Raw genomic sequence first — 11920 nt, forward strand, 5'->3', positions numbered from 1 at the left:
AAAAGAAAAAAAAAAAAAAAAAAGGGAAGGGGGGGGGGGGGGTTGTCCCGAACTGGATCATGCCCCGGGAACCTCATGGCTTTTGGGTGTGTTTTTGGGTGCAATTGAGTCGGGCCCCGTCGGTCGAAAAATCTGACGGTATATCCGGGTCTATATCTAAAATGAATTCCACCTAAAAATAAAATAACAAATCCCAGCTCGCGCGCGTGTGGTGCTGCTTCCGTTACGGCGGCGGTTGCAGAGATCGCGTCCCCCCTCTCGATTCGTGTGCCATCCTCGCGAGCACTTCTCCTCCCTCCGTTCCCCATTCCTAAACCACCATCGCCCATCTATGTTTAGCCTTCACATCTCAGGCCATAAGCTCGTCTTCCCCTCCCTCTTTCTTCTCATCTCTCTCTTCTCTCGGAGGGATCTTCCCCTCCTTGAACGATCTCGTAGAGGGAGGGAGAAAGAGACAAAACAAGGGAGAAGAAGGGGAGGTTCTGGGGTCCCTCCTCGGCTCCTCATCTCTTCCTTCCTTTTTCCTCTTCTTGCTCGTAATGGCCATGGAAGGAGAGAAGCGGAGGTACATCACCTCCGCGGAGCTCCGGGGTCACAACACTCCTGGCGACCTCTGGATCTCGATCCAGGGGAAGGTCTACGACGTGACCCGGTGGGTCAAGGACCACCCCGGGGGCGACATCCCCCTCCTCAACCTCGCCGGCCAGGACGTCACCGACGCCTTCGTCGCCTACCACCCCGCCACCACCTGGACCCTCCTCGACCGCTTCTTCATCGGCTACCTCGCCGACTACCGCGTATCCGCCGTCTCCAAGGACTACCGCCGCCTCGTCGCCGAGTTCGCCCGCCTCGGCCTCTTCGACAAGAAGGGCCATGGCGTCCTCTTCTCGCTCATCTTCATGTCCTTCATCTTCCTCGTCTCCGTCTCCGGCGTCCTCCTCTCCACCGATGCCTCCGTCCATCTCATCAGCGGCTTGCTCATGGGCCTCCTCTGGATCCAATCGGGCTTCCTCGGCCACGACTCCGGCCACTACAACGTCATGATCAGCCCCGGTTTCAATCGGCTGATGCAGATCCTCTCCGGCAACTGCCTAACCGGGATTAGCATTGGCTGGTGGAAGAGGAACCACAATGCGCACCACATTGCCTGCAACAGCCTCGATTTCGATCCCGACGTCCAGCACATCCCCCTATTCGCCGTGTCCTCCAAGTTCTTCAACTCCCTGACCTCCTACTTCTACGAGAGGAAGCTCGCCTTCAATTCCGTCGCCCGGTTCTTGGTGAGCTACCAGCATTGGACCTTCTACCCTGTGATGTGCGTCGCCAGGGTCAATCTCTTCGCGCAGTCGGCGCTGCTCTTGCTCTCGAAGAAGAAGAAGGTGCCCGGCCGATGGCAGGAGATCGTGGGGTGCACCATCTTTTGGATTTGGTATCCTCTGCTCCTCTCGGCGCTGCCCAATTGGACCGAGAGGGCGATGTTCGTCGCGGCGAACTTCGCGGTCACCGGAATCCAGCATGTTCAGTTCTGTTTGAACCATTTCTCTGCGAGCGTCTACGTCGGGCAGCCTCGTGGGAATGATTGGTTCGAGAAGCAGACGATGGGGACTCTCGACATCCTGTGCTCTCCCTGGATGGATTGGTTCCATGGAGGGTTGCAGTTTCAGGTGGAGCACCACCTGTTCCCCCGCCTGCCGAGGTGCCACCTCCGAAGGATCTCTCCCTATGTGGAGGAGCTCTGCAGGAAGCATCGCTTGCCGTACACAGCCGCATCATTCTGGGATGCAAATCTCAGGACGATTGCGACTCTGAGGACCGCGGCATTGCAAGCCCGGGACTTGACGAAGCCGGTGCCCAAGAATTTGGTCTGGGAGGCTGTGAACACCCATGGCTGAGGCTTCCGAGGATTATTTCAACTTGGTGTTTGAGAGGCAATCATGGTTTCCCTTGAGTGGTTGTGATCACCGGGAGAGGATTATTCTTCTGATAAAGAAAGCACCGGAGGATTCTGTCTACGTTGTTGGTGGCATTGTTGCATGAGGTCGAGATTTAATCGGGCTGGGAGAGGGAACTATTCTTGCATCCAACTCTGCCGTTGTTTCTTTCTGTTTTTAGATATTTGGTAGCACCGCAAAATTGTGTTTTCATATTACAAGAGTAATCCACATGGACAATTTGGCGCATCTGTATGTTCCGAGTACAATGGGTATAGATTAACTCCTTGTTCTGTGGATTATTATTAATGCTTCTCTCTGCTCAGTGCTCTTCTTTTGTGGTCCCTTTCATGCTGAAATAGATCATTTTAATATTTTGTACAGGTAAATTATTCTTCCATTGCGGAGCATGTTAATTCCAACTCTATAAAATATCTCCCAATGTTTTTGAGCAAGTTTTGTGCTTTTTCCTCATATTACCGTAATTGATGGAAGGTTTGATACTATGAAGTTGAAACTTCCTCTTCAATTTAATAATCTGCAATCCCATTTAGCCCATCTGAACAGGCAGGACAACTCTTGAAGATTAATTATGTCATAATATATGATCTAATTTTATTTAGTTCCACCTTTTTCATATGCAGGTGTAGTTTGGTTTACCTTGAGAAAAATGTAGTAATTTTGCTGTTCACAGTTTAAACAAAATCTGAATCCTTACTGGTATTCTAAGTTATTCAAACATGGTGATTATGGTAAGGTGTAAATAAGTTTCTGAAAGATATCTACTAAGGTCATTTTTCCATGCCTATGTTCCTTGTCGGTGAGCTGAAGGGAGTTAGAATTCAGAGCTTTATTTTCCAAATGGATTGTTGTCTTCTTCTTTCCCACTGACCTGCTCACCATGCTGCTTGTTCAATCATCTCGTTATCTTTCCATGGCTGACTCTAGAGTCAGTGCGCACCATTGGATACACTTATTTGCATGACCTAGTGACATGACTTGTTATGGTCCTTGAACAGACATGGACCAGCATCCGAGGTTAGAGTTCTATCAAACATGATATACAAATATCGAATATATATGCTAAACAATAATAAGTTGAGTTGGTTTAGTGGCATTGCTGGTGATGGCAGAACAACATGGAGGGGTGCTCATCTCTGAGTATATCTATTTTTGGTTTTATACGTAGTCTAGCATGCTTGGGCTTTCATGTGCGTTAGTCTCTAATATCCTTGCTGAATTTTAAGCACTCATTATTCCTGGATCAAAATTATAAATCTGAGTACTTTTCAAGGTAGAATCTAATTGATGTAAAAATCTTATGAATTCAATCCTTTTGGAAAAAAATGGCAAATGATCTAAGATCTAATTGAAAGCATTCTGAACATTCTCCTCCAAAAGAAACCATTCTGAACATAAACACTACTTGTCTGCTTTTCATCCAACTAGGTTTGGGCCCTGCAAATATAGGCCTTTTGTTGGTAGAAAAATTTTTTGTGCACTGCAGGCGGTGCACAACCACTGTGATTGGTTCCTGCTGTCCAAAAAATATAGGCTTTCATCAGTAACTGCTAACTACAATTATTTGCACCCAACTCTAATCTTATTTAAGCAAAAGCAGGACTCTAAAGTTTACATCAAAGGAAGCTTTGTCACCCTGGTTTTGTCACAAGCTATTGGTTGTTTATGGAGATACTGATAGCACCTTCAGTTGGTCCTGCTTCATTAAGCTCTCTGCAGCAGAAAAGACAATTCATGAGGTAGGATAATTTTCAGTAGGAGCTTGCAAAAGACCAAACACCATGCACATGTTGAGCACTTTTTTTTTTTCCCGGATGTATGGCCTCACCAAAAACTCAAATTACATTGCTTTGCTCTTTATTATTTAGTGGAGCCAAATCCTTCGGAAGCCTAACAGGAACCTATTGCAAAAGAAAACACCACATGTAGAGATGGCTCAAAATAATAAAAAATATACATGTATAGATGTGAGGTTCATAGTCTTCTTTTCAAAAGTCAGACGAACATATCGAAAATCCATGAACAACAATATGGTTCATCATTATTATTTTCAAATAATATATAGATTTAAATTGAAAACCACCCAGTTGAAAATATAATTTCAAGATAACTTTCCATGAACAATTATAGTATAAAGAAGTTTAGGCATTCAATAGATTTCACGTAGATGATGTTTATAGGGGGCTCAAGGTGGCAGCTGATTAGCTAGTGAATTTTGCAGCAGGCGACTGTTTATATTGTTTCAAGTGGTATAGGACGAGTTTGCAAGTATTGCCTCTTCTTAGGACAACTCTTTATTATAAATATTGGAGGAACAATACTTTCATACCTGGGGGTTTGGGTTGTATCTTTGGTAAGAAAAAAAAAAAAAAAGATTGATCTATTTTTGTAACATCATTCATTCATTGGATTATTCTCTACACAAATCTCAAAATACTTCTGATTTTTCTTCTATCCATCTATACAGATTTTGATGCAATCATTATACGATCAAAGGATGGATTCACGTGAAGGAAGGTGAATTTTTCTTTGGCCCAAAGGACACAACCCTGTTCCCTCAGTAAAAGGATAATATGATGTTGAAAATTTTAGTTAACCTTCTGATCCAACGATGGTGTGACAGCAAAAGAATACGAGAAAGAATTGAGGTGGATGGTTATCATGCCATCATTCATTTGATCTTAAGCGTATGTTCCCCCACCACCGCACCCCCACACCGCCTCTTCCGCCGCCGCCTCCCTCCGGGCGCCCAACCCTAATAATTTTTTTATCTGATAAATATAATAAATAATAAATAAATTATATGAAAGATTTTTTCAACTTTAATTCTATTTTATTTATATTTTTTAATTTTAAAATATATTAAATTAATTTTTAAAATTTTTTAAATATTTTAATATGATTATATCGTTAGTTTATAAAATAATAATATTAATTTTTTATTTCAACAGATGAAAGTGCTTTTTGCTTATATTTGAGGGATTATCGAAAAAAAAAAATGAAGATGAAGAGAGTTGTCATAGAAAAGGAGGATAGGATCGTGAAAGTTGATATGAAAAGAGAGGACGGCATCAAAAGCCTCATCGAGGAGATTGGAGGAGGAGCAAGAAGAGGAGAAGAGATTACGAAAAAGAGGATGAAAAAGGAGGGAGAGTACTCGTTAGTGGGTCTAGAAAAGTAGAAAAATGATAAGAAGAATTGGGTGAGGAAAAAAAAAAGAAAAGAGAGAGGGATTGCCGGTACGGAAGGATGGAGCTAGAGTAGGAGGAGATGGGGAAAGAGAGGTAGGCAAGTTTAGAAAAAGAGGAGTGGGAAAGGAAAAATGATCGTTTACTAATAAAGTGAGAGATGGAGGGAGTTATTATGGAGGGAGAAGGGTCATAAAAGAGCTTGAAGAATGAGGAGGAGGAAAAGGAGATAAAGGAGAAGTAGATGAGGAGAAAAAAGAGAGGAAATGAGAGGTTAGCTTGGAGGAAGAGAATGAGAGAAAAAGTAGATGAAGAGAAAGGAGAGGAGGGGAAGGAGAGATCGCTGGTGATAAAGGGACAGAGGTGGTAAGAGCTGTCATGGAGAGAGACATAGATGGGTTTGGAGGAGGAGGAGAAAAAATAAGAGAAAAAAAAGTGAAGGAGGAGGAAAGGCTGAGAGAAAGAGGATGATGAGGAGAAGAAAGGGATGAAGAGAAAGAAAAAGATGAGAAAGAAGAGAGGAGAGATGTGAAAAAGAAAGCAATCAAAGAAGAAGGAAGAAAGAGATGAAAATAAGTATAGTTTAGTTATTATAAAATAATAGTATTATTTCATGAATGAGGGTAGATGGTAGGATTATTTTGAAATATTTTAAAATTTTGAAAGATTAATTTAATATATTTTAAAATTGATGGGATATAAATAAAATTATTTTAAAATTAAAAGGTATGTAAAAAAAAAAAAAAAAAAAAAGTCTGTTCTCCCATCAATTACAAAGGTTCAAGAATCGGTCATACGTGACTTCTTCTGCAGGTCAATGGGACCCTCAGACTTGAGGATAACCTTTCCTCTCAGCGCATTTAAAAACAGAACAAAGTTAAAGCAACCCGCATCCTCTATCCTCCGCTCCATCCGCCCCCTTCTTTATTATTAAGCAGAAAGAATGGTTTCTCTCGTCCCTCTCACGAAGGTCGCCTCGATCCCGGGGGCAAAACCCTCTGCCGGCCGTCGGAGGGCCACTCCAAGGGTCTGCGTCTGTGGGCGAGTCAAAGACGAGAAGGAGAGGGTTATTAGGGTTTCCGACCCTCTTCCGAGGACGGGCCTCTCCCCGCTCTTCTCGGGTCCCCTTCTTCGCGGCGCTTCCTCCTCTTCCCCGTCTCCTTCTCCGACGCAGCAGCAGCAGCGCGACGGCGACCAGGATAAGCAGAGCTACTATGTTAACATGGGCTACGCGATTCGAACCCTGAGGGAGGACTTCCCCGATATTTTCCAGAGGGAACCCAGATTCGATATCTATAGGTTTTGTTGCCTCCTCTATTATGAAGAATTCGATCTTTTTCCTTTTTTTTTTTTTTTTAAAGCTCAGTTTATGACGCTTTCTGTATGGTTCTCTTTTCTGCTTCTTTTTTTGATGCCATCAATTAATATTATGAAATTAGGGGTACAAGATTCTTGGTTCTTGAGTTCACCATGAACGATACCCCCTCCCCCCACCCCCCATCCCCCAAAAAAAAGGCATGCTAGGATTCGTCAAGTTGCTTTAGGGAGTTGGCAATTTGGAATCTTGTGGCATGGCTTGGGATGGATGAGAGCAGTGAAATCAATATGGATTTTTGCACTGCCAATGGTAAAGTAGCAATCTAGATGGCGATAGTCGATTGAACGCGCTCTCTGAGTTATAAAACTAGTAATCTGGAATCATAAGAGGTGATGTATACGCAAGAAAAGGTGCTTTTTGATTATACACCTATGGGAAAATCGAATACTTGTCATGTTGCAGGTTTCAAGAATGGAAGTGATGTGCTAGCATAGACGGATTTTTGTTATTGGGTTTATTGAGAGTTTCAGGATCTGATTCCAGTAATCAAATATATGTAAATTCAGATTTTCCAGCATTTGTAAATCTTTATGCTGTATATTGAGCCCATGATATCTATAAGCGACCAAACCTTGAAAAAGAGGGAAAGAAGAATCATATTGAGAAATATAAAGCATTGAGTTCTCTTTAAAAAGCAGAAATCTCTTTCCTTTTTTTTTCTAATGGAGGTAAGAGATTTTAATTTGTCTCCATAAGGTATCTAATTGATACAGTGTTAGATGAATCTCCCCTACAACTAGAAACAGAGAATTTAACGGAAGAAGAGAAGGCAAAATATGGCCTTCACTTATATGAGACTGCTGAACATATGGGCATTTTATGTTTATTATTTTATAAATGAATGGGTGAAAGGTTGCATAGTTTAGCTTGGTGTCTTTTTTAATTTTTGGGTGCAGACATCTTGGTCATGTCCTCATCAAGTAGTTTCTCTTTGTAATTAGATGTTGCTGTCTGGTGTCTAAGTTCCTACTGTCAATCCTTGTAACGCATGGATTCAACAAACAATTGTATGAAAATGCCCTCATCAATGTTAAACTTATTTAAGATTGATATGCCCTTCGTGAGGTCACTCAAAGTACATGCATCAAGAATCCACTCTATTGAGGAAAGTATAAAAAAACATATTGAAAATAAGTTTTTCCAGGAAAAGCAAGTGTTCTTTTGATCTGAAAGTTTGAATGTGTTCAGGCTTTTTGATCATTCAGGTAAAGAACAAGTTTTTCATCAGATTCCAATTGTATAATCTTCTATTCCAGTTTCAATGAATACCTTTAAATCAAATTGAACAATAATTCATACTTTTTTCTCAATCAGTGTACGTTTTTGAGTTAAAAAGCTACAGCTGGCCCTGTAGGTTGAAGCAGAGTAAATTTCAGACGATTATTCAATTTTATTCACCATCGAGAGTTTTATTTCTGTGCAAGATGATAAATGTGGAATCATGAATGTACAGCCTTGCTTAAGATTTTCTAAGCACCATGTACACATTGAAATTTAATATCGCATGAGAACTTAAAATGACTTTCCAAATCTCTGTGAAGATACGAAGTCCCATTGTTAAATTATTTTCCTATACCAGATATGGGCCTTTTAGAAGGGCCAGGGATGCGAAGTTCATAAGCGAATGTCATTAGTTGGTTGCTTATGTGTGCTCTGTTCGTGCTTTGCATTCTTTAATGGTACATTTTTGTCTATTTCCTTTTAATCTTGTTTTGCTTTGTTATTTTTGTTCAAAAAACACAATGATAATGTGAAGAAATTATATTTAATGCTATTCTAAGATGATTCTACTTTATTGTTCAGAGATGATATTGTCTTCAAAGATCCTCTCAACACTTTTGTGGGCATTGACAACTACAAACGAATATTCTGGGCACTGCGATTCAGTGGTCGTATTTTCTTCAAGGCCTTGTGGATTAACATAGTTAGCATATGGCAGCCAGCAGAGAACATTATCATGATCCGTTGGATAGTTCATGGCATCCCTCGTGTGCCATGGGAGAGCCATGGCCGCTTTGATGGCACCTCTGAGTACAAACTTGATAAGAATGGAAAGATCTTTGAGCATCGGGTTGACAATGTTGCCCTCAACTCACCCACCAAGTTCAAGGTTTTGCCTGTAGAGGAGCTGATTCGATCACTTGGCTGCCCATCCACTCCAAGGCCAACTTATTTTGAGACATCATTATCGAAGGGCATATCGATCATGCCATTTCTTTTAGGATTCACATGGGTAAGATACTATCTTGCATTTTATACCTAGCTCTTCCTTGGCAATGTGCCCCAAAAGATTGACAGAAGTTTTGGGTTCTAAGAAGCTTCTCAATTTTTGCCCCAGTCATATGATAGTGAAGTTAATCTTGAGTAGTTATTAGCATCATTATTGGTGCATATTTGTATATAGGATGTTATGTAGATCTTGTTGTATTGTTCTTGTTCTACGTCAGTATAGGGAGTATAGGTTAAAAGAGATACAAAGGCCTGCATATGGAAGTTGGCATCTTTCAGAATTTTCGAAGCACCATTCAGGGCATGCCATTACACCTATTTTGGCATCATCATCAGTCAGGTTGAGATAAAGCTGACTTGGCATCACATCATGTATAAACTGTTTGTTTCTTTTATTCTTTAACTGAAACAGGTATCATCTTACTTCCAGTTACTAAGCTACAATAGTTTCAACAGGCAGTGGCGTATCAGTAACGTTGAACCTGCCATATTGTTGGTTAGTCTTGTTGCCACTAAATTCTTGCTTGGACGGATGTCTGTAAGTTTGCAAAGAGAAACGAAGCTACTGTTTGTATGTTTAGGTAGGACTGGCTCAAGGAAACATAAGTTTGTGAGCTCTCAGGTGAAACTGGCAATGTGATCCAAGCGTTGAGCGGACATATTCTGTGCACGGTTCCAACCTGAATGTGCTACTCTTACCAACTCTTCCCGGAGTCCTAGCTGTAGAACCCTTTTAGCCACTAGGTAACGCTACTTAACTTGACTAATGGGCTATTTAGAGCACTGTGAATTTGTATTGCATCTCGAAGTTGCATTGCTATTTAAATTGCAGTGGTTGACTCGTAGGAAAGTACAGTTCTTGTGTTTTGAAGGAGACTTCGTGAAAAGGAGGTGCTGTTTTTTATACAGATTCCCTTGAGCATTTGCCGTAAATGGAATTGAAGTTTTCTGGGCAAAAATGTTGGCGTTGAAGCTGCTGCTGTCAAGGGTCTAGGGGTGAACCTAGGTGCCTATAGGCGGGGCGGTGGGCAGCGGTACAGGGCTTGAGGAGGGTGGAGAAGGTGAGGCGGGGCGGGGGTTTGGATGGCAGCAGAAGAGGAGATGGAGTAGAAAAGGGTGAAACATTGAAGTCCAGGCCGATGAAGCGACCGTGGGCCGCTCGTAGATGAGTGAGGCCAGTGGCTACAAGGGACTCGAGAGTGGGAGGAGGAGGAGGAGGAGGAGGAGAGATTTGTTATTGGGGAAAGGGAGGAGTGAGGAAGGAAGGAGGAGGATAGTATTTTTTTTCAACCAAGATACAACTTAAGTAGGTCGATGGTAATATCAGATTTGGCATCTGCTAAAAATTTATGCGAATATCTAGACGATAATTTTCTTTTGAAGAAAGTACCGAGTAGATAAAATATTGTACAACCACCACAGTCGATGGTGACAAACTTGGAAAGGCACCTGCAATGGATGATGGGCTTGCGTAAACATTTTCATGCAAATTTAGTTTGCTCAAGTGGGATTCAATGGGTGGCGGCAGGGCCATCGGATGCCTTATGCCCTTTTCCTGTCTTATCAACAGCTAGCATTTGCGTTAGGTTTTTTTTTTTTTTTTTTTTTTGGGGTAAAACAGCATTTGCGTTACGCTAGACTTTTATCTTCTCTATCTTTTTCAGTGACAGTAATAATACCACAAACTCCTTAGCTAAGCAAGTGACTGCCCATCTGTAAACATGCTTTTATTTCTTCACTCTCAAGGGAGGGAAGGAGGGAGGGGAGGAGAGAGAGGGAGAGAATCTATCACATTGCAAAGGTAATCAATCACTAATTAGGTCAGAAACATTAGAAGAAATAATATATCAAGCCATCTATGCTTCAATTGATGCAGGTTTTAAAATAATGCCACTTGTATGGTTAAAAATGTTTCGGCCCTTTGCTTTGTTCACCGGTGCCATGCGGACCGAGTATTTGAGGTGTAATTGCTTATTAAGAAGTAGGCCAGTATTCATCCATTAGTTTTGATTTTTTTCTGTAACGTAACGATGTTGGCTTGAGAGTTTAGAGATGGCAACAATCCGAATAATTCATTACCCATATACATTCCATGTTTGTCTCGAAGCAGAATGGGATGGGACAAGATAAGTTGAAGAGATCGGATCCGATAAAATTATAAATCAATTTTTGATATAGATTTTATTTTTAATATTTGAGAGAAAATTTATAAAAAATTATATATATTTGGATCAGACTCCGAACAAATTTTATCATTTCTTATATTTTCTCTGGATATGCTTGTGGATCAGATAAAATCTACTTTATTTAAATTCGGTCAAGTTGTAGGATGAAATATATTACTACTTCAACGTATGTTGGAATCTTCAAAGATCCTCAAAAGAAACTAAATCTTCCTTCAAATCAACGCTGCTCGAATATATTTTGAAATATTCAATATAAATTATTATTTCTTTTAAGATTTTAGATCAGCTATTTTTCTTCTCAACTCTGGAAACAGATTCTTTCTTAATTGTATTCTTTCTTCCTTTTATTATTGTCATAAGTCCTCAATAATAACACTTCTTTTAAAAATGCTCCATTCTCATGTATAACTTCACGTTTGTTATGCTAATATATTTTGATAAATGCATAGTGCATGACTAAGGACACCCCTTTCTTATCTGAAACAATAGTGGTCTTGTATTTATTAATAGATCAATAACTCCGCCCTCCTCCGAACCATTTTGGCGTTTGTCATTATTAGTTTTGTTATATATGAAATAACAGTAAAAAATGATAATAGCCACTGTTAATATATTATTTGATATTATAATATAAATAATGTTTCTTAGTTTTTTTAAATAAAATATTTTGGAAAATCCAAAACTGTTTGCCTCAACTTCCATCGAGAAAATATGTTTTAGGAGAAACAAGATTGCAAGTTGTGAAAAAAAAAAAATTTTTTTCTTAAAAAGTCAACAGCAGTTGAAAAAATAATGTAATTTTCCGCAATACGATGTTATAACAGTTCCTATAATAATATTATTTTAATATTAAAATTTTAAAATAATATATTTCGAGATAAATAATAGCCGTTGCTCGAGTTAGAATAACAGCCGCGAGGTTGGGGATCCGTTTATAATGAAATAACGCCGTTATTGTAACCTGCCAAACGCTAGGCCATGTGGCGA

General features: G+C 40.4%; 2 protein-coding genes across 2 annotated transcripts; both read left to right on the plus strand.

Annotated features, from left to right (window-relative positions):
* Nucleotides 1-227: 227 nt before the first annotated feature.
* On the plus strand, nucleotides 228-2240 carry LOC105040770 (acyl-lipid (9-3)-desaturase). The gene has a single exon (XM_010917453.4). The coding sequence runs from the start codon at nucleotides 540-542 to the stop codon at nucleotides 1890-1892; it is 1353 nt and encodes a 450-aa protein (XP_010915755.1). The 5' UTR covers nucleotides 228-539; the 3' UTR covers nucleotides 1893-2240.
* Nucleotides 2241-6024: 3784 nt separating this feature from the next.
* On the plus strand, nucleotides 6025-9176 carry LOC105040769 (uncharacterized). The gene is made up of 2 exons (XM_010917452.4): nucleotides 6025-6439; nucleotides 8322-9176. The coding sequence occupies exons 1-2, from the start codon at nucleotides 6084-6086 to the stop codon at nucleotides 8779-8781; spliced, it is 816 nt and encodes a 271-aa protein (XP_010915754.3). The 5' UTR covers nucleotides 6025-6083; the 3' UTR covers nucleotides 8782-9176.
* The last annotated feature ends 2744 nt before the right edge of the window (nucleotides 9177-11920 follow it).

Source organism: Elaeis guineensis, chromosome 3 (genome assembly GCF_000442705.2).
Source record: "Elaeis guineensis isolate ETL-2024a chromosome 3, EG11, whole genome shotgun sequence".
Classification (NCBI taxonomy): domain Eukaryota; kingdom Viridiplantae; phylum Streptophyta; class Magnoliopsida; order Arecales; family Arecaceae; genus Elaeis; species Elaeis guineensis.

What these genes read in the sequence shown, in the direction of transcription:
- LOC105040770 (XM_010917453.4), top strand. Translation starts at nt 540, where the DNA reads ATGGCCATGGAAGGAGAGAAGCGGAGGTACATCACCTCCGCGGAGCTC.
- LOC105040769 (XM_010917452.4), top strand. Translation starts at nt 6,084, where the DNA reads ATGGTTTCTCTCGTCCCTCTCACGAAGGTCGCCTCGATCCCGGGGGCA. An exon ending in CCCAGATTCGATATCTATAG is followed by an intron (nt 6,440 to 8,321) that starts GTTTTGTTGCCT and finishes TTTATTGTTCAG; the next exon opens with AGATGATATTGTCTTCAAAG.